We start from the raw sequence: 25,348 nt of genomic DNA, 5'->3' as shown, positions 1-25,348 counted from the left end.
TTGCTGTCTCTAAGTGAATAAAAACACTTCCATCCAGTGCATGACCATGTTGTTTTCCTTGGCAACTCTGATACCAAGAAGTCAGGGACAGAAGTGTTTGGACTTACATCCCTGGCGGCTGGCATTGTGATGATCCTTGCTATCCTCCATGTAGTTGCAGTCCCCTCCTGGCATTGGTTCCTGGTACACGGTGTTCTCGACAGACATGTTTGGCTTGGGGTGATTTAGCTGGTCTTGGACCACTTCCTTCCCCCGTCTGCTTCCCTGTCCCTCAACACCAGTGCTTCTGGCTGACCCTCCACACTTGCACCTCCCCTCCAGGGAGCAGCCCTGCTTCACATTTCCCTCCAGGGGAAACTCTGTAGTTTGTCTGAGCTAAGTGTCAGAAGCAAAGCCATGGATCTGTTGGTCATCCTGGGAGCCTTTCCTCACCCTCCAGACTAGAATAGGGCCCCATTACATATCAAACAATATGAAAAGTTCCTGTATCCTTGATAGGATAACACCCACTCTTGGAATCTGCCCCCAAGGAAATAAGACTATATACATAACCATAAATCCAGCAAAAGAGGACAGGGTAGATAAGTAATGCTGAATCTATTCAAAGACCTATTATGTAGCCACGGTTAGGAAAACTATTACCAACAGTGAAATATTTATCATTTGTTAAGCAAAAGAAGAAAAAACAAGATGCTATATCAAGACTACAAGTATGGGAAACACACCTAAGAGAAAGACTGGAGTGATGGGCATACGATGGTTGCCTGAGCCATGGCAGAGAGGCAGGACTTGGTACCAACCCACATAGAGGCTCTGGAATCAGAATGCTTAGGTTTTAAGCTGGGTTCCACCACTGGAAGCTGTATAACCAAGAGCAAGTTATTTAGGACCTCATTTATTCATTTTAGAGTGGTGTCAATCTCAGAGGGCTATTGTACAGATAAATGAAACAGTGTATGTCAAGCACCTCAAACAGTAGCTGGCACACACAGTAATATTCAAATGTTGGTTATTATTATAAGAGATGGAATAACTAGAGGTTTCTTATACAAACAGATAAACATACACGTGAAGGTTCAAATCCCAGCTTCATCAATGTACTGTGTATGTAACCTAGGTAAGTTATTTAACCTCAATATGCCTGTTTGCTCACTTGTAAAATGGAAGTAATAATGGTACTGTTCTGAGCTGTGGTACCCTCCTGCCAGTGACTACCCCAGCCAGAGCTGTCCACAGCATGACACATAACATTGTAAACTCTCAACCAATGTTATACTCTGAGAAGGAGACTCATCTATGGCCTCTCCTGTTGCGGAGCACAGGCTCCAGACGCGCAGGCTCAGCGGCCATGGCTCACGGGCCTAGCCGCTCTGCGGCATGTGGGATCCTCCCGGACCGGGGCGCGAACCCGTGTCCCCTGCATCGGCAGGCGGACTCCCAACCACTGCACCACCAGGGAAGCCCCAGAAACAACTTCTTAAACCACTTCAAATGCTTTCAGTGAAATCAGAGATCACGAACACCAAGGTATTCGACTCTTTATTTTCCCATTGGTTGCTACTTGTAAGGGCACACTTATCAATCCTAATTATTCTTCCCATAAAAGAACACTTCTCTGCTTACTGACTCTGGGAGAGAAATGGCAAATGAACAGAAAACCAACTTTCTTAGACATATACAAGAAATCAAGAGTTTTCTAAAACTATAATCTGAAAGTCCTATTTCTGCCTCTATCTAGTAAGCATACTGTCATTCTACTCACTATTCCACCAGAATACATCTTCACATGTCAAACTGGATTACTCCCTTAAGTACTGGGTAATGTTCAAGTAGTAAAAACAAGAATTTTTACTGAATGTTATGGAATATTTTTGCATTTGCTTATTATAATACTAGTTAGAGACACCAGTTTATAATTTTTTTACACATTCAACAGTTCAGCAAACACATGATTCTTTCAATCTGACTGAAGTTGTAAGTCAGCGCTTCACTGGAGAAAATGTATGAAATTGCAGTGTTAATTTCTGAAATGAAGGATTGAAATTCTTTCCAATGCTCCTTTGAGTCTATCACTACTCCGCATGTTCCTGCTCTTGTCCTGGAATTAGCCATCGAATACTCTCAGTTCGAACAGTAGCATACATAATAAAACTAATTAAAAAGAATAAGGAAAATACAAGCAACCAGTCTACATTTTTTATCAAAGTGCTGGGAAGAGGACCTATTTGGTCAGCTTGAGTTACCACCACATTTTTCTTGGCTTCTATACCTGAAAGAGAAATCAGTTGTTTCACATGAGATAGAAAAAATACCCGCTACAGAATTTTCTTAAGTATTCTGCATGGTATGCAAAATGATATGCAGTCTTAAAATAAACACCACAGCTAGTATATCTGGGATGGGTTTCACTTGCCTGTCAGTGTAATCTATAACTTGCCCTTCTCCCCACCACATCAAAGGAGCAGGAATCCATTCAGCTGTTCAAAGCTAAAACACTAGAATTTCAGTGAACTCACCAGAAAGGTCTTAGTCGGTGCACTGTATGAGTTGTGTTTTGTCCCCTTTCGAGACCAATGTTCAACAACTAGTAAAGCTATTCGCAGGAGTCTACTGAACGTTTTCACAGGGTAAGTAATGCTAAATTCAAAATGCTTTTAAATAATTTACTGAAAGAATTGTTAGGGGACTTCCCTGGCAGTCCAGTGGTTAAGACTCCACGCTTCCACTGCAGGGTGCGGGTTCGTTCCCTGGTCGGGAACTAAGATCCCGCTGCAGGGTGCGGGTTCGTTCCCTGGTTGGGAACTAAGATCCCGCATGCCATGTGGCACGGCCAAAAAAAAATAAGCTGAGCTCATTTAAAAAAAAAAAAAAGAATTGTCAGAATAACTAACCACCACCGGGATCAGTGATTACCAAAGATGCTGTGACTCCTAGATTTCATTTGGTTCTAAGTTTTCTGAGAGCACTGAGCAAAATGGCTCCCCCTGTCCATATCAATCTAAATGACAACCAGGGGTCCAGGGCAAGACTTGGAATAACTAACTACCTGGTAAGAAGCCTTGTACTCCTATGAGGTAACTCAGTTCTTTGTTCTTCTCTGTTAGATATAAGTCATTACATGCAGCCAAGAATATATGGAAGGTATGTTATAATTTTTATTTACTTCCAGTGAATATATTTCAGGAAGAAGAGGGGTGCTTATAACAGGCATTAAAGCTTTTGAGGAATGAATTTTCCAACAAAGGAAATTTCATCAATGTACAGTGCTCAAATTTTTACAGGATAAAAATAAGGCCCTATGTTTTGGCAAATGTTAAGGAATTAAAATAGCATCTAAAAATGAATTAATAAATAGAACTCTATACAGCAACAAACATGAATAAAACACAACCATACACAACAATGCAGATGAATCCCATAAACATAATGGTCAGTGAAATCAGCCAGATGTGGAAGGATCCATACTGTACGTCTCCATTAATATAAAAGTCAAAAAGAAGAAACACTACACTATGGTGTTAGGAGTGAAGATGGTGGTTATCTTCGTGAGGACAGGAGTGATAGTGCTGAAAGGGGACGGTGATGTTCTCTTTCTGAGTACTGGTTACTCAGGGTGTTCACTCTGTGAAATTTCAATGCCACGTACACTAGTGATTGATGCATATTTTTGTGTAAATATTATACTTAAATGAATAATGTATGTAAAAGAGTATCTAGAGGTATACAGTATGTGAATATTATCTCAATAAAGCTGTTATATTTTTTAAAGGTATCTATAATCATATTAGTATTACCTATTCATGTTAAGCTTGCCACTGACTGGGAGACATTTAACAGGATCTTAATATTTCATTAGAAAAGAAGTTTTATATCCCAAAGCCAATCTTGAATCCTTCACTTAAGGATAATACTGTAGCAGATCCGAACCCACAGAAGGCACATTCCTCCAGCAATAAAATGTCTTCTTCCACAGTGTTCTACATACCTGTCTGGTTAAAAATGAAGATTTTCAGCGTTTCCAGTGTTCGGTCTGTATGATTAAATCTAGCCATTGGTTTAGCCCCTTGAAATAACAAGATGTTAGGAACAGCTACAGTGCCAAACCTCGTAGAAAGGCTACAAGAGAGAGAAGTCAGTCAGAAAACCTGAATTAACAGTGGGCTTCCTCACACAATTACCATATCAGAATGGATGGAAATAAATGAGAAAGGATCAGTTTCCTGTGACCTATGGAGGCTTCTGATACTGAAACAATAGGCTTGTAGGTGCTCCTGACAGCCTTCTTCATGGGTCATGGTTGGGGGCATTCGTATTCTGTTCTCTGAGTTGCTTTCTATTACAACATGGAGCTGCCCGTGACACAATTATTCCACTAGTTCTGTTTTTAACAGCCAAAAGAGATCAGACCAGAAAATTCTAATTTATGAACAAAGCACACTATGTCAATTTACCTAACAGAAGAAATTTCAGACTCTGCAGAATGCCCATCTCCAACCCTCATAAAAGATTCAACTTAAGCATTTAGGTTAGTGAGTCGGTGCAAAGGAATCTAGAACCTAACAAACACACCAGGAAGTTCACAATTAAGGCAGGACAATTCAGAAGTAATAGGACCTGAGCAGTACTGTTTCACTTTTACAGAATACAGAGTAGTGGTATAAGCTCCAGAGTCAAAATGCTCAGGGTTCGGACTTCCCTGGTGGCGCAGTGGTTGAGAATCCACCTGCCGACGCAGGGGACACGGGTTCGTGCCCCGGTCTGGGAAGATCCCACATGCCATGGAGCGGCTGGGCCTGTGAGCCATGGCCGCTGAGCCTGCGCGTCCGGAGCCTGTGCTCCGCAACGGGAGAGGCCACAACAGTGAGGCCCGCGTACCACAAAAAAAAAAAAAAAAAAAAATGCTCAGGGTTCAAGCCTCAGTTCTGCCACTGAACCAGCTGTGTGACCTTTGGGCAGATTATTTAACCTTTTTAAGCCTCAGTTACCTCCAGAAGTAAAATGGTAATATTGTATGATCAGGATTTTTTCTTTTGTAAACATGCTGTAACATAAATATTAACATATGAGGCAAACACATGTCCCACGCCATACAGTAAGAGCGAGTATCCTCTATTCTCCACAACTGAGGCACCATACCAGGCACTGAGAAGGATGCATGGAGATGAAGAAGGAACAGAGGAGATGATAAAAGCCTGCAGGGATTGGGGGGCAGCATGGGGGGTCAGTATCAGACCCATAACCAAACAGTACTAAGCAGGTGCTTGGAGCCAGCCCTGCTGGCTTGGAGGCAGTGGAGAGCCCAGTCAAAGCTGGACAATGACCTTGAATGTCCTTCCAATCAGTCTGTAACCTTGAGCCTGGCCACTGAGATCTTTCCCTGAAGGCTTTGTGAGAATTACTAATTTGTTGGGCAATTTCCTTCTTCATAAACAATTTCAGGTAAACACTGGCAGTTCCATTACCCACCCTGAAAATCAGTGCCTCATTGTCACCACCAACTTGACTATCTTCCAGACTTTCCAAATTTATTCACACACAACCTCCGTGTGACCTGCTAATAAGCAACATCTGACTCAGAGGAGGAGGGGAGCACACAGTTTATAACCCTAGGCACAGTCACAGGGGAAATATACAACATCTGCACAAAGTTCTTTGTAACTTACCTTATTGAACATTCAGAAAAGACAAAACCCCACTGAACAATATGAAAGAATATAAAGCAAGGGTAAATATATTTCAAAGGCCTAAAATAATTCGTCAAATTTATTGAATGTCTACTAAGAACACAAATGCAAGAATAAATGTACGCATGAAGAAAGAAAAGGAAGGAGGGAAAGAAGGAAAGAAAAAAATAAAAAGGAAAGAAAGAAATCCTTAGTAGACATAAAACGGGTACTGAGAGTTAGGCTGCCAGGGTGGGAACCTATGCTGCAGATGAAATTCACAAAGGAAGACCCTACTTAGGATGCTAATTTTGCTAATTCAGTCTGGCCTGGAGCCTAAAACGTCCTCTGCCCCCACCCGTGCCATCAGGCAGAGCCATCACTGAATTCCACCAGGCAGAGAACAGTCTTTCTTCTCAAGGGGCCTCCAGAAAGTCTCCCTCGGGAATGTGACAATCCTCACACTTGTTTCTCCCTCCCTCAGTTCCATTTCAAAGCTCAAGCTCAAACCTACCTCCAAGCCTAACTTAACTGATTACGACCTCCAAGTAACTGCAACCATCATCTAACAGGATGAGGCAGAAACCCTACTAAGGGAAGATAGTAAGGGAAGATACCTGCTGTGCTGAGATGCATCCAATGCCAAAAAGTGAAGAGCTGGAAACGCCCGGGGCAGAGAATTAAAATGAGGGGCCAAACTGGCAGAAAATCGGCACCAAGGGGTGTAAAACAGGACTAGAGTGCAGTCACTACCGTTTGGGTTGAGAAAATCCATAAGGTCCTGTGGCAAAAGAAACAAAGTGTTAAAGTCAGCAGTACGGGATGTGCACTTTTTCTGGAAGGATACACAAGAAACAGGAACCACCGCTGCCGTCAAGGGAGAGGAGGTAGGGGCAGGCACAGGAGGGAGACAGTAGTGCAACTCCCAAAGAACCTTCTGGATTGGAACCATAGGGATCCATGGGTCAGCAGAAAAGTACTATCAAATGACATGTTATAAACTTTCCTCCAAGGTTTCTTTTTTTTTAATTGAAGTATATAGTTGATTTACAGTGTTGTGTTAATTTCTTTTCCATTATGGTTTATCAGAGGATATTAAATACAGTTTCCTGTGCTATACAGCAGGAAGTTGTTGTTTATCCACTCTCGGTGTGATAGTTTGCGTCTACTAATCACAAACTCCCAGTCTATCCCTCCCCCACCCCTTTCTTCCTTGGCAACCACAAGTCTGTCCTCTATGTCTGTGAGTCTGTTTCCATTTCCTGGATAGGTTCATTTGTGTCGTATTTGAGATTCAACACATACGTGATATCATATGCTATTTGTCTTTCTCTTTCTGACTTACTTCACTTAGTATAATAATCTCTAGGTCCATCTATATTGCTGCAAATGGCATTGTTTCATTCTTTTTTATGGCTGAGTAATATTCCATTGTAGATATGTACATCTTCTTTATCCATTCCTCTGTCAGTGGACATTTAGGCTGTTTCCATGTCTTGGCTATTGTAAATAGTGCTGCTATGAACATAGGGGTGCATGCATGTTCTTTTTTGTTTTTTTGGCTGCACTGTGCGCCGTGCAGGATCTTAGTTCCCCAACCATGAATTGAACCTGCGCCCCCTGCAGTGGAAGCGTGGAGTCTTAACCACTGGACTGCCAGGGAAGTCCCAGCGTGTATTTTTTTGAATTATAGTTTTGTCTGGATATATGCCCAGTAGTGGGATTGCTGCATCATATGGTAGTTCTATTTTTAGTTTTTTGAGGAACCTCCATACTGTCTCCATAGTGGCTGCACCAATTTACATTCCCACCAAGAGCGTAGGAGGGGTCCTCCTCTAAGCTTTCTTAATATTACTATAGAGCAATTTAAATATTTTTCATAATTCATCAATTCATATACTCAGTACTCACAGGGTACAGGCCACGGTCCCAACTTTGGAATTCTGCATCTCATACAATCTAACAACATTATTAAAGCACTGTGGTCTCAGGCCCAAACTATCATCTCAGCAGCTCCAAGTCTGTACTAAGCAGTCAGATCCATGTGTTTGACCAAAGGTTAGTTCAGTTTGAGGGTACACCATCCCTGCCACTACCAAAACTCAGACTGCTCAAACTGCTTTCTCCTGGTCATGTGTGTGACACCCATTAAAAGGCCACAGAGCTGAGGCACAGCATTCACCAGGCACTGAGGGGAGGGTGCAAGGCCAGTGCTGACACCTGCCTCGGAGGGGCGCTCAACATACCATAGGTACCCTCATTTAAAATAAGCAATCACACCTCTCAGAGCTAGAATTCTTCTCTTACATAAGCAGCCTGAATTCATTCTGCTCTCTGGCTTTAACAATCTTACAGAAAATGTCAGTCAGTATCCCAGTATTCTCTTTAGAATCACCATTTAGCCAACTAGCTGGAAAAGCATGGCTGGGCTGGACAAATTGGTCAGCTCTCAGTCCAGAGTAAACACTAGATTCACACTCTTTGGAGGAAATAAAACTCTTCATCAATATAACATACTTCATGGAGGTACAGAACCAAGATGGTGGAATACAAGGACGTGATCTCACTCCCTCTTGAGAGAACACCAGAATCACAACTAATGGCTGAACAACCATCGACAGGAAGACACTGGAACTCACCAAAAAAGATACCCCACATCCAAAGACAAAGGAGAAGCCACAGTGAGACAGTAGGAGGGGCACAATCACAATAAAATCAAATCCTATAACTGCTGGGTTGGTGACCCACAAACTAGAGAACACTTATACCACAGAAGTCCACCGACTGGAGTGAAGGTTCTGAGCCCCACGTCAGGCTTCCCAACCTGGGGGTCCAGCAGTGGGAGGAGGAATTCCTAGAGAATCAGGCTTTAAAGGCTAGTGGGATGTGACTGCAGGACTTCGAAAGGACTGGGGGAAACTGAGACTCCACTCTTGGAGGGCACACACAAAGTAGTGTGCACATCGGGACCCAGGGGAAGGAGCAATGACCCCAGGGGAGACTGGACCAGACCTACCTGCTAGCATTGGAGGGTCTCAGGCAGAGGCGGAGGGTGGCTGTGGCTCACCGTGGGGACAAGGACACCGGCAGCAGAAGTTCTGGGAAGAACTCCTTGGCATGAGCCTTGCCAGAATCCGCCATTAGCCCCACCAAAGAGCAGGGTAGGCTCCAGTGTTGGGTCGCCTCAGGCCAAACAACAAACAGGGAGGGAACCCAGCCCCATGCATAAGCAGACAAGCAGATTAAAGTTTTACTGAGCTCTGCCCACCAGAGCAACACCCAGCTCTACCCACCACCAGTCCCTCCCATCAGGAAACTTGCTAAAGCCTCTTAGATAGCCTCATCCAACAGAGGGCAGACAGCAGAAGCAAGAAGAACTACAATCCTGCAGCCTGTGGAACAAAAACCACATTCACAGAAAGACAGACAAAATGAAAAGGCAGAAGATTATGTACCAGATGAAGGAACAAGATAAAACCCCAGAAAAACAACTAAATGAAGGAGAGATAGGCAACCTTCCAGAAAAAGAATTCAGAATAATGATAGTGAAGGTGATCCAGGACCTCGGAAAAAGAATGGAAGCAAAGATCGAGAAGATGCAAGAAATGTTTAGCAAAGACCTAGAAGAATTAAAGAACAAAAAACAGAGATGAACAATACAATAACTGAAATGAAAACTACACTAGAAGGAATCAATAGAAGAATAACTGAGACAGAAGAACAGATAAGTGACCTGGAAGACAGAATGGTGGAATTCACTGCTGTGGAACAGAATAAAGAAAAAAGAAAGAAAAGAAATGAAGACAGCCTAAGAGACCTCTGAAACAACATTAAATGCAACAACATTCGCATTATACGGGTCCTAGAAGAAGAGAGAGAGAAAGGACCTGAGAAAATATTTGAAGAGATTATAGTCAAAAACTTCCTTAACATGGGAAAGGAAATAGCCACCCAAGTCCAGGAAGCACAGAGACTCCCATACAGGATAAACCCAAGGAGAAACATGCCAAGACACATAGTAAGCAAATTGGCAAAAATTAAAGACAAAGAAAAATTATTGAAAGCAGCAAGGGAAAAATGACAAATAACATACAAGGGAACTCCCATAAGCTTAACAGCTGATTTCTCAGCAGAAACTCTACAAGCCAGAAGGGAGTGGCATGATATACTTAAAGTGATGAAAGGGAAGAACGTACAACCAAGATTACTCTACCCGGCAAGGATCTCATTTCAGATTCGATGGAGAAATCAAAAGATTTACAGGCAAGCAAAAGCTAAGAGAATTCAGCACCACCAAACCAGCTCTACAGCAAATGCTAAAGGAACTTCTCTAAGTGGGAAACACAAGAGAAGAAAAGGACCTACAAAAACAAACCCAAAACAATTAAGAAAATGGTAATAGGAACATACATATCAATAATTACCTTAAACGTGAATGGATTAAGTGCTCCCACCAAAAGACAAAGGCTTACTAAATGGATACAAAAACAAGACCCATATATATGCTGTCTACAAGAGACCCACTTCAGACCTAGGGACACATACAGACTGAAAGTGAGGGGATGGAAAAAGATATTCCATGCAAATGGAAATCAAAAGAAAGCTGGAGTAGCAATACTCATATCAGATAAAATAGACTTTAAAATAAAGAATGCTACAAGAGACAAGGAGGGACACTACATAATGGTCAAGGGATCAATGCAAGAAGAAGATATAACAATTATAAATATATATGCACCCAAGATAGCAGCACCTCAATATATAAGGCAACTGCTAACAGCTATAAAAGAGAAAATCAACAGTAACACAGTAATAGTGGGGGACTTTAACACCTCACTTACACCAATGGACAGATCATACAAAATGAAAATAAATAAGGAAACAGAAGCTTTAAATGACTCAACAGACCAGATAGATTTAATTGATATTTATAGGACATTCCATCCAAAAACAGCAGATTACACTTCCTTCTCCAGTGCGCATGGAACATTCTCCAGGATAGATCACATCTTGGGTCACAAATCAAGCCTCAGTAAATTTAAGAAAATTGAAATCGTATCAAGCATCTTTTCTGACCACAACGCTATGAGATTAGAAATGAATTACAGGGAAAAAAATGTAAAAAACACAAACACATGGAGGCTAAACAATACATTACTAAATAATCAAGAGATCACTGAGGAAATCAAAAAATACCTAGAGACAAATGACAATGAAGACATGATGATCCAAAACCTATAGGATTCAGCAAAAGCAGTTCTAAGAGGGAAGTTTATAGCTATACAAGCCTACCTCAAGAAACAAGAAAAATCTCAAATAAACAATCTAACCTTACACCTAAAGGAACTAGAGAAAGAAGAATAACAAAACCCAAAGTTAGCAAAAGGAAAGAAATCATAAAGATCAGAGCAAAAATAAATGAAATAGGAACAAAGAAAACAACAGCAAAGATCAATAAAACTAAAACCTGGTTCTTTGAGAAGATAAACAAAATTGATAAACCATTAGCCAGACTCATCAAGAAAAAGAGGGAAAGGACTCAAGTCAATAAAATTAGAAATGAAAAAGGAGACGTTACAACAGACACAGCAGAAATACAAAGCATCCTAAGAGACTACTACAAGCAACTCTATGCCAATAAAATGGACAACCTGGAAGAAATGGACAAATTCTTAGAAAGGTATAACCCTCCAAGACTGAACCAGGAACAGAAAATATGAACAGACCAATCACAAGCAATGAAATTGAAACTGATTAAAAATCTTCCAACAAACAAAAGTCCAGGACTTCACAGGTGAATTTTATCAAATGTTTCGAGAAGAGATAACACCCATCCTTCTCAAACTCTTCCAAAAAATTGCAGAGGAAGGAACACTCCCAAACTCATTCTATGAGGCCACCATCACCCTGACCCCAAAACCAGACAAAGATACTACAAAAAAAGAAAATTACAGACCAATACCACTGATGAATATAGATGCAAAAATCCTCAAGAAAATACTAGCAAACGGAATCCAACAACACATTAAAAGGATCATACACCATGATCAAGTGGGATTTATCCCAGGGATGCAAGGATTCTTCAATATACACAAATCAATCAATGTGATACACCATATTAACAAACTGAAGGAGAAAAACCATATAATCACCTCAATAGATGCAAAAGAAGCTTCTGACAAAATTCAACACCCATTTACGATAAAAATTCTCCAGAAAATGGGCATAGAGGGAACCTACCTCAACATAATAAAGGCCATATATGACAAATCCAGAGCAAACATCATTCTCAGTGGTGAAAAATGGAAAGCATTTCCTCTAAGATCAGGAAAAGAGAAGGATGTCCACTCTCACCACTATTATTCAACATAGTTTTGGAAGTCCTAGCCACGGCAATCAGAGAAGAAAAAGAAGTCAAAGGAATACAAATTGGAAAAGAAGAAGTAAAACTGTCACTGTTTGCAGATGACATGATACTATACATAGGGAATCCTAAGGATGCCACCAGAAAACTACTAGGGCTAATCAGTGAATCTGGTAAAGTTGTAGGATACAAAATTAATGCACAGAAGTCTCTTGCATTCCTATACACTAACGATGAAAAATGTGAAAGCAAAATTAAGGAAACACTCCCATTTACCACTGCAACAAAAAGAATAAAATACCTAGGAATAAACCTACCTAGGGAGACAAAAGACTTGTATGCAGAAAACTATAAGACACTGATGAAAGAAATTAATGATACCAACAGATGGAGAGATATACCATGTTCTTGAATTGGAAGAATCAATATTGTGAAAATCACTATACTACCCAGAGCAATCTACAGATTCAATGCAATCCCTATCAAATTACCAATGGCATTTTTTACGGAACTAGAACAAAAAATCTTAAAATTTGTGTGGAGACACAAAAGACCCCAAATAGCCAAAGCAGTCTTGAGGGGAAAAAACCAAGCTGGAGGAATCAGACTCCCTGACTTCAGACTATACTACAAAGCTACAGTAATCAAGACAATATGGTACTGGCACAAAAACAGAAACAAAGATCAATGCAACAAGATAGAAAGCACAGAGATAAACCCACGCACCTACGGTCAACTAATCTATGACAAAGGTGGCAAGGATATACAATGGAGAAAAGACAGTCTCTTCAATAAGTGGTGCTGGGAAAACTGGACAGTTACATGTTAAAGAACAAAATTAGAACACTCTCTAACACCATACACAAAAATAAACTCAAAATGCATTAGAGACCTAAATGTAAGACCGGACACTATAAAACTCTTAGAAGAAAACATAGGAAGAACACTCTTTGACATAAATCACAGCAAGACCTTTTTTGATCCACCTCCTAGAGTAATGGAAATAAAAACAAAAATAAACAAATGGGACCTAATGAAACGTCAAAGCTTTTGCACAGCAAAGGAAACCATAAACAAGATGAAAAGACAACCCTCAGAATGGGGGAAAATATTTGCAAACGAATCAATAGACAAAGGATTAATCTCCAAAATATATAAACAGCTCATGCAGCTCAATATTAAAAAAACAAACAACCGAATCCAAAAATGGGCAGAAGACCTAAATAGACATTTCTCCAAAGAAGACATACAGATGGCCAAGAAGCACATGAAACGCTGCTCAACATCACTAATTATTAGAGAAATTCAAATCAAAACTACAGTGAGGTACCACCTCACACCAGTTAGAATGGGCATCATCAGAAAATCTACAAATGACAAATGCTTGAGAGGGTGTGGAGAAAAGGGAACCCTCTTGCACTGTTGGTGGGAATGTAAATTGATACAGCCACTATGGAGAACAGTATGGAGGTTCCTTAAAAAACTAAAAATAGAATTACCATATGATCCAGCAACCCCACTACTGGGCATATACCCAGAGAAAACCATAATTCAAAAAGTCACATGCACCCCAATGTTCATTGCAGCACTATTTACAATAGCCAGGTCATGGAAGCAACCTAAATGCCCATCGAAAGACGAATGGATAAAGAAGATGTGGCACATATATACAATGGAATATTACTCAGCCATAAAAAGGAATGAAATTGGGTCATTTGTTGAGACGTGAATGGATCTAGAGACTGTCATACAGAGTGAAGTGAGTCACAAAGAGAAAAACAAATATCTTCTATTAATGCATATATGTGGAACCTAGAAAAATGGTACAGATGAACCAGTTTGCAGGGCAGAAATTGAGACACAGATGTAGAGAACAAATGCATGGACACCAAGGGGGGAAAGTGGAGGCAGGTTGGTGGTGGTGGTGTGATGAATTGGACGATTGGGATTGACATGTATACACTGATGTGTATAAAATTGATGACTAATAAGAACCTGCTGTATAAAAAATAAATTTTAAAACAAACAAAAAAATAATACTTCGCAACCTAAGTGTCCATCGACAGATGAATGGATAAAGAAGATGTGGCACATATATACAATGCAATATTACTCAGCCATAAAAAGAAAAGAAACTGAGTTATTTGTAATGAGGTGGAAGGACCTAGAGTCTGTCATACAGAGTGAAGTAAGTCAGAAAGAGAAAAACAAATGCCATATGCTAACACATATATATGGAATCTAAAAAAAAAAAAAAATGGTTCTGAAGAACCTAGGGACAGGAATAAAGACGCAGACGTAGAGAATGGACTTGAGGACACGGGAGGGGGAAGGATAAGCTGGGACGAAGTGAGAATAGCACTGACATATATACACTACCAAATGTATAATAGACAGCTAGTGGGAAGCAGCTGCATAGCACAGGGAGATCAGCTCAGTGCTTTGTGACCACCTAGAGGGGTGGGATAGGGAGGGTGGAAGAGAGACACAAGAGGGAGGGGATATGGGGATATATATATATATATATATATACATGTATAGCTGATTCACTTTGTTATACAGAAGAAACTAACACAACATTGTAAAGCAATTATACTCCAGTAAAGATGTTAAAAAAAAAAAAAAATATATATATATATATATATATATATATATATATATATATGTATAAAACATACTTCTCAGGGACATGACTAGTCTAAACAATGCTAAATTACAATTTTAGTAATTCAGATATTTTATTTTTATGCCTCCATAACGAATACCTCATTTAGAAGAAGAATGCTATGATTCTGATACCAAGCACCTATCTGTCCACTGGGATTTTTATCATGAGACTTGGTGGTGAGATTAACCCAAGGCTGACTAGGTTTAGGCCTCCTAAAAAGCATATTTGACACTAGTTATATCTCCTCCTTTTTCTACAAACATCACAGAAAGCCAGGTGAATTTTCACTGATGCAGCCATTAAATGCTATCCCACTTACAATATGATAAAGATTATGACTCCTCATTTGAAAGTTGATAGAGTATTAAATCGTAAAATCAATGTGCGGAAAAGGAGAAAAGCACTAAATACTTTTGTCTTACCTGTGACATATTTAAAATTTTCAGAGTGAAATTTTCTAATCCCGTCACATTTCTCTCCTCGCAGTTGACCTTTGGGGATTTCAGACTTTCGGTGGTGTTGGCGTCCTCTGTCGGGGGTGGGTCAGATTCCACCACTTCGGGCTCTGCGTAGTACTCCTCTTCTCTCTCCGGGAAGCTGGCTCCAGCGCTGTCCAGAGAGAAGAGGCTCTCCCGGGGGTTGCACCTCGAGTCCTCCTCCCCTCCAGCCCCGCAGGTGCCGCCGCTGGGCTCTGGGCTCAGTTTGTCCTCGGCTTCCCCAGGAATCACAGACAACATTACCATGTGTTCACCATCAGCATCCAGCCCCAGCACTGCCTCGGCCTCTTCTGCAGACAGGTCCTGGCCCACTGGGTCACGGGAAGGCACCTCCTCACTCATGTACCCAGCCCCCACCTGGAATGGGTAAGCAGGCTGCTCCTCTGACCATAAGTGACCTCTTTTCTCTGCAACTAAAACATGCCACTATGTTCACAGTCACATCTAACTTCAAAGTAAATGAATCCCAAAGAATTACAGTTCTCAAATATGAAATTTTCCCCTCCACAGTAAAAAGTTACCTTCACATTAAACTGTCACAGAGCCACCCATCATTCTCCAGGTCATGAAGAAGATCACAAGGAGATACTAGATTAATGAAGTGGACAAACACATAGCTTCATGCAAAACCTGCTGCTTGCCATGCTGATTACAAGCAAAAACATTCCACTGCAGACATCCAATTAGGAAAATATAATACAAACACTTTAACAATTTAGTTTCTTTGATGAGACGATCCAAGAAAATAATGATGGCTTTATGGAAGATTCCACCATGGCAAAGCATCTTTGCACCCATTATAACAGCTCTGTGAGATGGGCAGCACAAGAGTTATCATCCCAACTTAATAGATGAGGTACAGAGAGGTTCAGTGTAATGCCCAATGGCACACAGCCAGTAAGCATCAGAGCCAGGTCTAAGAGTGAAGTCTTCTGACTGCTACTCCAGGGCAGGCCTTACCCTCCCCGCATGATACCTCGGAGGGCTGCTGGGCCACACTGCCCGAATAATGCTACTAGAGCCAGCCCCTTCCCAGGGTGGCCTCTACAGCTGGCCTCTGCTCTCCTGCCTGTTGCCCTTGGGCTACTGCCCTCAGGAGTGCTAAAGGTGCACCAAGCAGAGCAGGGGCAGCAGCAGGGAGAAGAGGAGGAGGATTTTCCTCTCACTTTGGAGCCACTAGATGCAGCTTGGGCCAAAGGTTCAGGTAAGGGGAGAGTCCTGGGCAGTCTCATACATCCATCCAGCAAGCTCCACTCACCTCTGTACAATGACTCCTGCCCTCCACCTCTCATGACCTCAACGACAGCCACCAGACTCCGAGCCAGGCACTGACCAGGGGAAACGAATGAGCCCAGCTGCACTCAGACAAGCCCACCATATGGCTGGGAAGCCACCAGCTGTATAATGAGCTCTGCATGCAAACAGCGTGTCTAGCAGAGTGTGAATGACCAACTGGCTTCAAAGCTGGGGAGGGATCTGGGAACTTCCTAAGGTATGCACATTTGTACAACATCTCAAAGAATATCTCCACAGATGTTTGCAGATTCATTCAGCAATTCAAAAACACTCTCTGGGAATTTGCTTCAGGCTAAGTGGAATAACAGGAACCAGATTTACTCTCCCTCCTGAAACAACCCAAAAAACAGCCAAATATGTGAAACAACAGTTTCAGGAGACTAGCAATGAGACAACGAAGGACAGTGAACAGGAAGCAAATGAGAAGAGCCCTACAAATGCTCTAGCTTACTGCCTGAGAGAGTTCCTGCCCTGTCTCAGGGAGGGCCCAGCTGACTTCTCGAGTTGAGATGGAACTGAGGGTCCAGAAAGACCAAGAAGCTACAGTTTGCAGGACAGAATACTGGAGATGAGAGAGCTGCAGAAAGAGGACTCTGGAGATCTATGGAGGGGGCCCCGCCTTGAGTATACTGGTCAGCATATGCCTGTAAGTGACCTACCCCAAGCCAGGGAAAGAACCACTCAAAGGAATTAGATGTAACAGTACCCAACAGCCACAGAAAGCTGGAAATAGTACCTGTCCCCACCCACTAGCCTGGGAAATCTCCTAAGTCACAGGGCACTGGGGAGAGTACGAGAAAGGGACTTGCCTCAGCAGTGGGGCCCAATTAACCCTAAAGTAAATACAGCTCTGCTTTCATCTAGCAAACCTTAAAAGTGAGAATCAAACTGTGTTCAAGTAACTTAACTGTATCCAAGAACAAAGCTCAAGAATATTTACAGGAATACTAAAATACCTAGCATTCAACAAGGTAAAATTTACTTCTGGCATCCAATCAAAGATTACCAGGCATGCAAAGAAGCAGGGAAATTCTCCTCATTATCCATAAGGAGAATAATCAACCAAACCTGACCCAGAACTTGCACAGATGTCAGAATTATTAGATGAGGCTTAACAAAACAGCAATAACTGCATTACATATGTTTTAAAAGTTAAGTAGATATAGAGAACATAAGATATAAAAAAAGACCCAAATCAAAATGCAAATCAAAACCACAATGAGGGGCTTCCCTGGTGGCGCAATGCTTGAGAATCCGCCTGCCGATGCAGGGGACACGGGTTCGTGCCCCGGTCTGGGAAGATTCCCACATGCCGCTGAGCACCTAGGCCCGTGAGCCATGGCCGATGAGCCTGCGCGTCCGGAGCCTGTGCTCCGCAACCGGAGAGGCCACAACAGTGAGAGGCCCGTGTACCGCAAAAAAAAAAAAAACCACAATGAGATATCACCTCACACGTTAGAATGGCTATTATCAAAAAGACAAGAAATGACAAATGTTGGTATGCATGCAGACAAAGGGGAACCCTTGTGCACTATCAGTGAGAATGTAAATTGGTGCAGCCACTAAGGAAAACAGTATGGAAGTTCCTCAAAAAATAAAAAATAGAACTACCATATGATCCAGCAATTCCACTTCTGGGTATTTATCCAAAGAAAATGAAAACACTCACTTGAAAAGGTACATGCACCCCCATGTTCACTGCAGCATTATTTACAAAAGCCAAGACATGGAAGCAATTGATGGATGCACAGATAAAGAAAATGTGAGATATATATACATATATTTGTATAGGTATATGTGTGTGTATATATATATATGTATATGTATATGTGTATATATATGTGTATATATATATATATAAAAAGAATATTATTCAGCCATTTAAAAACTGGAAATCTTGCCATTTACGACAACATGGACAGACCTTGAGGGCATTATGCTAAGTGAAATAGATCAGAGAAAGACAAATACTGTATTATCTCACTTAAATGTGGAATCTAAAAACAAACAAACAACAACAACAAAAACCCACAAGCTCATACAGAAAACAGTTTGGTGGTTGACAGAGGTGGTGGGTAGGGGGTGGGCAAAATGGGTGAAGATGGTCAAAAAGTACAAACTTCCAGTTATAAAATAAGTAAGTCATGGGGATATAATACACAGCATGGTAACTATAGTTAATTATACTATATTGTATATTTGAAAGTTGCTAAGAGAGTAGTAAGAGAGTGCTAAGAGACTACTAAGAGAGTAGCAAACCTTAAAAGGTCTCGTCCAGGGGCTTCCCTGGTGGCGCAGTGGTTGAGAGTCTGCCTGCTGATGCAGGGGACACGGGTTTGTGCCCCGGTCTGGGAAGATCCCACATGCCACGGACCGGCTGGGCCCATGAGCCATGGCCGCTGAGCCTGCGCGTCCGGAGCCTGTGCTCCGCAGCGGGAGAGGCCACAGCGGTGAAAGGCCCGCGTACCGCAAAAAAAAAAAAAAGGTCTCATCCAAAGAAAAAATTTTATAACTGTGTGTGATGGTGGATTTTAACCAGACTTATTGTGGTGATCATTTTACAATATATATATATCGAATGATTATGTTGTATAACTGCAATATATATACATCGAATGATTATGTTGTACAACTGAAACTACTATAATGTTATATATCAATTATATCTCAATAATAATTTTTTAAAAGACCCAAATTATACTTCTAGCAATGAAAAGTACAAGGTCTGAGATGAAAACTGCACTGGATGGGATTCATAGCAGATTAGACATTACAGAAGAAAAGAGTAGTTAACTTAAAACATAGCAATAGAACCCATACAAAATGAAACACACAATGAAAAAACGAATCCCCCCCCCAAATTAAGAGTGACAGTGAGCTGTGGGACAATTTCAAGTGGTCTCATGTACAGATAATTGGAGTACCCAAAAGAGAGAAGTAAATGGGGGAAAACAGAAAAAGTAATTGAAGAAACAATAACCGAAAACTTTACAAACCTGATGAAAACTATAAATCCATAGATCCAAGAAGCTCAACAAAGTACACCAAGATACATCATAATCTAACTGATCAAAACCAGTGACAAAGAAAAAATCTTAAAAGCAGCCGGAGAAAAAAGACACGCTATGTATAGAGGAACAAAGATAAGGATGACAGCAGATTTCTCATTGGAAACAATACAAGCAAGAAGAGCAGCATCTTCAAAGGACTGAAAGGAAAAAAACTATAAACCTAGAATTCTATGCCCAGCAAAAATATCTTTCAAAAACAAAGGCAAAATAAATATGTTTTCAGACATACAAAAGCTGAAACAATTCATAACCAGCAGACCTACATGACAAGAATCTGAAATGAACTTCTTCAGGCAACAGAAAAATGATACCAGATGGAAATGTGGATTCACACAAAAGAATGAATCGCACCAGAAATTTTAACTACATAAATAAGTATATACAATTCTTTCTGAAAGTCTAGCTCTGAAGGGGAAAAGAAAGACCCAGTAGTTGTTATGGGCAGGCAGGGGGCTAAGGGAAATTTTCTTTTTGGTTTTTAGGACACAGGAGAAATTTAAGGATATATAAAGCTCATGGGAAAGTGAGTAAGCAGGGAGAGGTGACAGTACAGGTTAGAGAGGGCAGAGTACAGGGCTTGAGAAGCAAGGTAGGTCCTTGACAGAAGAGGGTCAAGCACTTCTTTGCCTATGACCTAGAGAAGGGGCTGGGTGCCAGGGCAAGGAGCTCTGTCAATGGCGTGCAGATGGCAATCTTTCTGTAGCCTTTGGTTGATAAACATGTACTGCTTGTATAATCATAAGTAAAAACAAACAAACATGTTTACTAGATCGTCCTTAAGACAGAGCAGGAAATGAAGCCAGAGAGGCTAAAAGTCTGGAGAAGAACAAAGGGTGCCAGATTTGGGAACCAACTCTACTCCCAAATGCACCAGCTCTGCAGAGATCTTCTCTCTCTGAACCTAATCAACATTCTAGGTCCTCTAAAGTAAATGGAGAATGCCAATATCCTAAAAGAATCTCAAGAGAAAAAAATCAGGGCACAAAATAGAATCTGGTTCTTCTGATCACCTTCATGTAAAACTGGATAGATGTCCCTTACAGAAAATCAAAAGGAAGTCTGAGTGATGTAGAGAGCTAGAATTTTGAGTCAGGAGTATTGTTTTTCCCTCCTGTGAAGATATTTAAGTAGAGAGGACAAATTAAGAACAACAAAAAAATTCTCACACCCTCAGGTACCATTTTTTTCATTTAAGCATTGGGAAGAAAGGAAACATTGAATTATTCCACTCTAAGAAATGACCTACCATGTGAGAACCATTGAACCCTCCCATGGTAATGAGCCTTTTAAAAGAGATTGCTTCTCAATGTCAATAATCTGATTATAGTTTGAGCCATGCATAAAGTGGAAATTATCGCACTATTGGCAGCAAGGAATATGTTTGGAGAACAGGGGCGAGGGCACCACTCCAACTCTGCCAAGGAGCCCTAGCCTGGGTCAGCTCCTTCATACCCTTCTAATTGTTCTCAAAAGACTCTCTACCAGCCGTAGGTTTTTCTTCATAATGGCTTCTGTGGCAGGGGAGCCAACTGGGGAGGACCAAAAACAGCTGGGGGTTAGAGGGGCAGCAACCCGTACTTTCCATAGGAAATTTTCAGTGTGTGCATCTAACAAATGGAGAAAATACCACTGAAATGAAGACATTCATAGGGCTCCCATGCAGATTAAATGAGAAAAGACGTATATGGTCCCTGGCACATGGTAAGCACTCCACAAATGGCTACAGTGATGGTGATGATGGTGATGATGATGATGATGATAATGGTTATGACTGATGTTTACAATTCAAAGAGATGGATGGGAACCACAACTAGGTCCTATTAATTCCTCTGCTAAATACACTCTGGATCCATCCACTTCTCCCAACCCACTCACACCCCTCACCCCAGGCCACAGTCATCTCTCACTTGGACAACTGCTGCAACCACCAAAATGGTCTTCCTGGTTGGCCCTTTACCCCCTCTCCAAACCCTTCTCCTCACAGCATCCAAGTGAAACTGAAAGTCAAAGGCAAACGTGATCACGTCACTCCCCTGCTAAAACCCTTTCAATAGCTTCCCCCTACCCTGTGAATGAATCCATGCTCTGTAGCATGACTACCAGGCCCCAGGTGATAAGGCCTCTGTCCATACTCCCAACAGGTGCCACTAGAATTTCTGATCCCTGATCACTCACACCCTCCTCCTCCTACCTCAGAACTGTCCTGAGGGCTGTTTCTCCGCCAGGAGCCCTACCTCCATTCCTTCTCTTCTTCTGGGTAATCTGACACATCCTTCAGATCTCACCCTAAACTTCACCTCTGTAAGGTGAACTTCACCCTCCTAGACCCTCATACCAGAAGGGTCTCCCATTACAGCATTCCATAATGCCCTGGGGCTCTCCTTGAAGCATTTTCCACTCTTGTGGAAAATTTACTTAAATATTTGTGGTTATTTAATGCCTGCCTTCCCCATCAGACAGGAGGGTGGGCGTATTTCTCTGTTTGCTCTCCATTGCACCCAGAGTGCCTAACAGAGCATATGGCATATGACAGGTGCTCAGTCAAAATCTGCTAGTTGACTGTCTAGTGAAGACAGGTGTGGGGTGTTAAACTCCGGGGTTGGCACCCGTTCCTTGACACCTGGACAGCACTGCCACCTCCAGTTGCTAATTTGCCAGTGGTATCCTCTGCAGAAAAAAAGCCTTGGATTTTCAGCCACCCCCAAAAGGAACCAGCTGGTGAAGCTTCCTCAGTCCTCACCCCATTCACGGCCTCGCCATGATGACCAGTGAGCCACCCCATGGCTGGTGTTATCCTCAGGTCTGTATGACGTGACCCTCCCTGCCAGGTAGGCTCACACTGACTGCCGAATCAGCCAGGGTTCTGCCAGGAAACAGCACATGCAACTTCGACAATTGGAGGAGAACTTAATAAAGATACCTCCAACATGTGAACTGGGTGTAGAGAAACCAAAAGCAATGGTAAGGAATCCCAGGGTCAATAACAGCAGAGGGGAGCCAGTTACCACTCATAGACCTTAAGAGTCCAGAGGCAGAAACCTTGAAGCAGAGAGGACAGCCTTCTCGAAACCCTAACTTTCAGTGGAAGGACACAGCCAACCTGAGATATCCCCAAGGTAGGGAGCTGAGAGAATCAATACCCTGACCTCACTCTCCCTTCATGCCAACACAACAGAAGCCAGAAGACAGAAGAGCCAGTTGTTTATTCCATACAGGACAGCTACTCAGGGCACAGAGCAGGGTGGAGAAGGCTGAAGAATGATCTGAGAGACAAACAGAAAATATCCAGCACATGCTGTCCCCTCTCTGAGGCTGGTGGTTAAGTGTAGCGACAGAGAAGTGTAGTATAGAGGTTTGACTGTGAGGTCAGGCAGACAGAGGCTTGAATTGTAGCTTCTCAACTTCTGCTGTTGGACCTTGGTAAAAGACTTAGGGAATGCTGAGTCTCAGTTTACTCATCTATCAAATGGGGACAATAACAACATACATTTCATAAGCATTTAAAGATTAAATAAGATGATGCTCAAAAAGCACTAAGCACACTGCCTGGCACATAATGAGTGTTTTCACTACTTTTCACTACTCAGCAAGCCGGCTGCCCTGCCTCTTTCCAGGACACAGGAGGGAAAGGAAAGATCTTTGTATTCCTGTTAAGTTTTGAATGACAAGAAAGGCCAAAGGGTCTGGACTTCAATAGGGCTCTGCGGAGTGGGGCGAAGAAGCAATGGGAATAAGGCCTCCACTCCTGGGCCCAGCCATGCCTCCAGGTGGCTGCCTTCCCCACGGAGGGACCCTGAGAGCATGCTCTGGAAAGCAGCAAGTTACCCTGGGAGTCTGCTGTATTTTTCTCATCTGTCCTTCACAGGCACCTGAGCAAGAGTGACCTTCTTACGAAAGTAGTCCAGCAGGGTGCAAAGTAAAGCGTGGGCTTTGCAGTTAGAGATACAGGTTCTGCCAATTACCAGAATCGCAAACGTAGGCAGATTACTTAGCCTCTCTGAGCTCAGCATCTTCATCTGTAAAACACGGATATTCACGGAATCTATCTCATAGGACCGGTGGGAGGGCTCAATAAGATAATGCTAGAAAGCACTATGTACAGTTCCTGGCTCCTAATAAGGGCACCATAGAGGTCGGCTATACGTTATGATGATTATCATTAATAATAAAGTGCTCAGCACATGGGGGTACACCACAGTAAGCGCTAATACACGATTCCTCCCGACTGAGTCACCTGCTCAGGGGCCTGAACATGGCCCGGGCATCCCTCCCTGCCGCCCCCTACCCCGGACAGCGAGCGGGGACCACCGGGGAAAGGAGTCGGGATAACCCGGGGAGAGGCGCTCTAGGGGGCGCCAGGAAGAGGCGAGGCGCGCAGTGCGGGCCTTCGCGCAGGTAAAAGAGCGTCGCCCGGGTAGACAGCCACCTCGCCGGTCATTTTACGCACAGCCGCCCGCGCCGCCCACGGCCCCAGCCCGAACTCACCCTCCTGGCCGCGGGCGGGAGGCCCCAGCACCCACAGCAGTACCTGCCACCAGCCAAGGAGCCGCATGGTGCGCGGCGGGCAGCGGCCCCACCACCCAGGCCAAAGGGCAACCGGCGCACAACGACGCGAGTCGCGCTCCTTGCCGGAGGAAGGCTTGGGGAGGAGAGCCCGGGAGCGTGGGCGCGGCCCCGCGCCGCCATCTTGGCACCTGGCAGCTGCCGCGGGCGCCATCTTGGAGCCGGGCGCCGCGTCTGGCCTCTGGACTGTACCGTGGGGCTCGGGGCTGTTTGGGAGCCAAGCGCCCGCCGTCTCAGGTCTTTTCGAAGTTTCCTGACCCTCAGGTCCTGGCGGGGTTCCGGCAGAGGCCCGTTGCCCTGTTTCTTCACCCGGCAATCGGGGCCGGGCGGCCAGCAGCACACCCTGCGCCCGCCCAGCGCTTCGTTCCCGGTTCAAAAAGGCCCGGAAGCGTCCTCCTGGAGTGCCCCATCCAGTGTCAGATCCCTTTCCTCACCCATATTATCCTTCCCAGGTTGCCAGATAAAACACAGGATGCCCAGTTAAATTTGAATTTCACATAAACAACGAATAATTTTTACTATAAGAGACCGACCGAGGCTAGGCTGCGGTAGTTTTGCTATAGTAAATTTTCTAGTGGTTCCAGGAGGATCTGACACAGTGGACAACATGGGTGGAAGAGCCCACGTTCTTGATCACTACATTCATCTTTTGGCCAACAACCTCCCTCTCCCCCAACAGTGTAGTAGCAAATATTTTCTTCTTTAAATTATTCTCTCCCATACCCTCCATACTGGTTTTGAAGTTCATGATAAAGCCAATGGGACAGAGGATTAAGGGGATTTAGGCTTAATGTAAAGGAGGCTGATTTGACTCACCTGCACACTCTAACGTGGATGCTCTGTGGTTACAACTCCTTTCTTTTAGTTATGTCCTTTTCCCTCTCTGTGTTTGTGTTTTGGTTGCTTGTTTGGACAGATGCACTTACAGATAGATGTTAGACTTGTTGCCTTTCGATAAATACTATATATACACTCTCTGATGGAAACTCAATAAATACAGCCAACAGGATAGAATGCGAATTTGAATGTCTCGCCACCAGATGGCACATGGACTTATTTGCAGTGAGAAAATTGCATTCAGGTTTGAAACTGATTTTACTTTCGTTTCTGGGGGTAAAAAAGTTGACATCATCCTCTTCCTTTGGCTGAGATGAACTCTAGGCACCAACACCATACAGCCTGGGGATTGTTCATACAAGAATCTGATAATAATTGGAATTGTTCTT

General features: G+C 42.8%; 1 protein-coding gene across 3 annotated transcripts; it reads right to left on the bottom strand.

Annotated features, from left to right (window-relative positions):
- Positions 1-1,526: 1,526 nt before the first annotated feature.
- Positions 1,527-24,712, bottom strand: TXNDC15 (thioredoxin domain containing 15). 3 transcript variants are annotated; one of them, XM_067031671.1, is made up of 6 exons: positions 24,045-24,201; positions 23,522-23,575; positions 15,118-15,605; positions 6,281-6,444; positions 3,986-4,116; positions 1,527-2,269 (listed from the first exon to the last, which is right to left on the bottom strand). In XM_067031671.1, the coding sequence occupies exons 3-6, from the start codon at positions 15,532-15,534 to the stop codon at positions 2,073-2,075; spliced, it is 909 nt and encodes a 302-aa protein (XP_066887772.1). In that variant the 5' UTR covers positions 15,535-15,605; positions 23,522-23,575; positions 24,045-24,201; the 3' UTR covers positions 1,527-2,072. The 3 variants fall into 3 exon arrangements, with proteins under 3 accessions (XP_066887772.1, XP_058915929.2, XP_058915928.2); XM_059059946.2 differs by lacking the exon at positions 23,522-23,575 and having other exon boundaries at positions 24,045-24,712; XM_059059945.2 differs by lacking the exon at positions 23,522-23,575 and having other exon boundaries at positions 15,118-15,549; positions 24,045-24,347.
- Between the last annotated feature and the right edge of the window lie 636 nt (positions 24,713-25,348).

Source organism: Kogia breviceps, chromosome 4, assembly GCF_026419965.1.
Source record: "Kogia breviceps isolate mKogBre1 chromosome 4, mKogBre1 haplotype 1, whole genome shotgun sequence".
Lineage (NCBI taxonomy): Eukaryota > Metazoa > Chordata > Mammalia > Artiodactyla > Physeteridae > Kogia > Kogia breviceps.
Note: the sequence above shows the minus strand (reverse complement) of the source record. Positions and strands in the feature narration are given on the sequence as shown.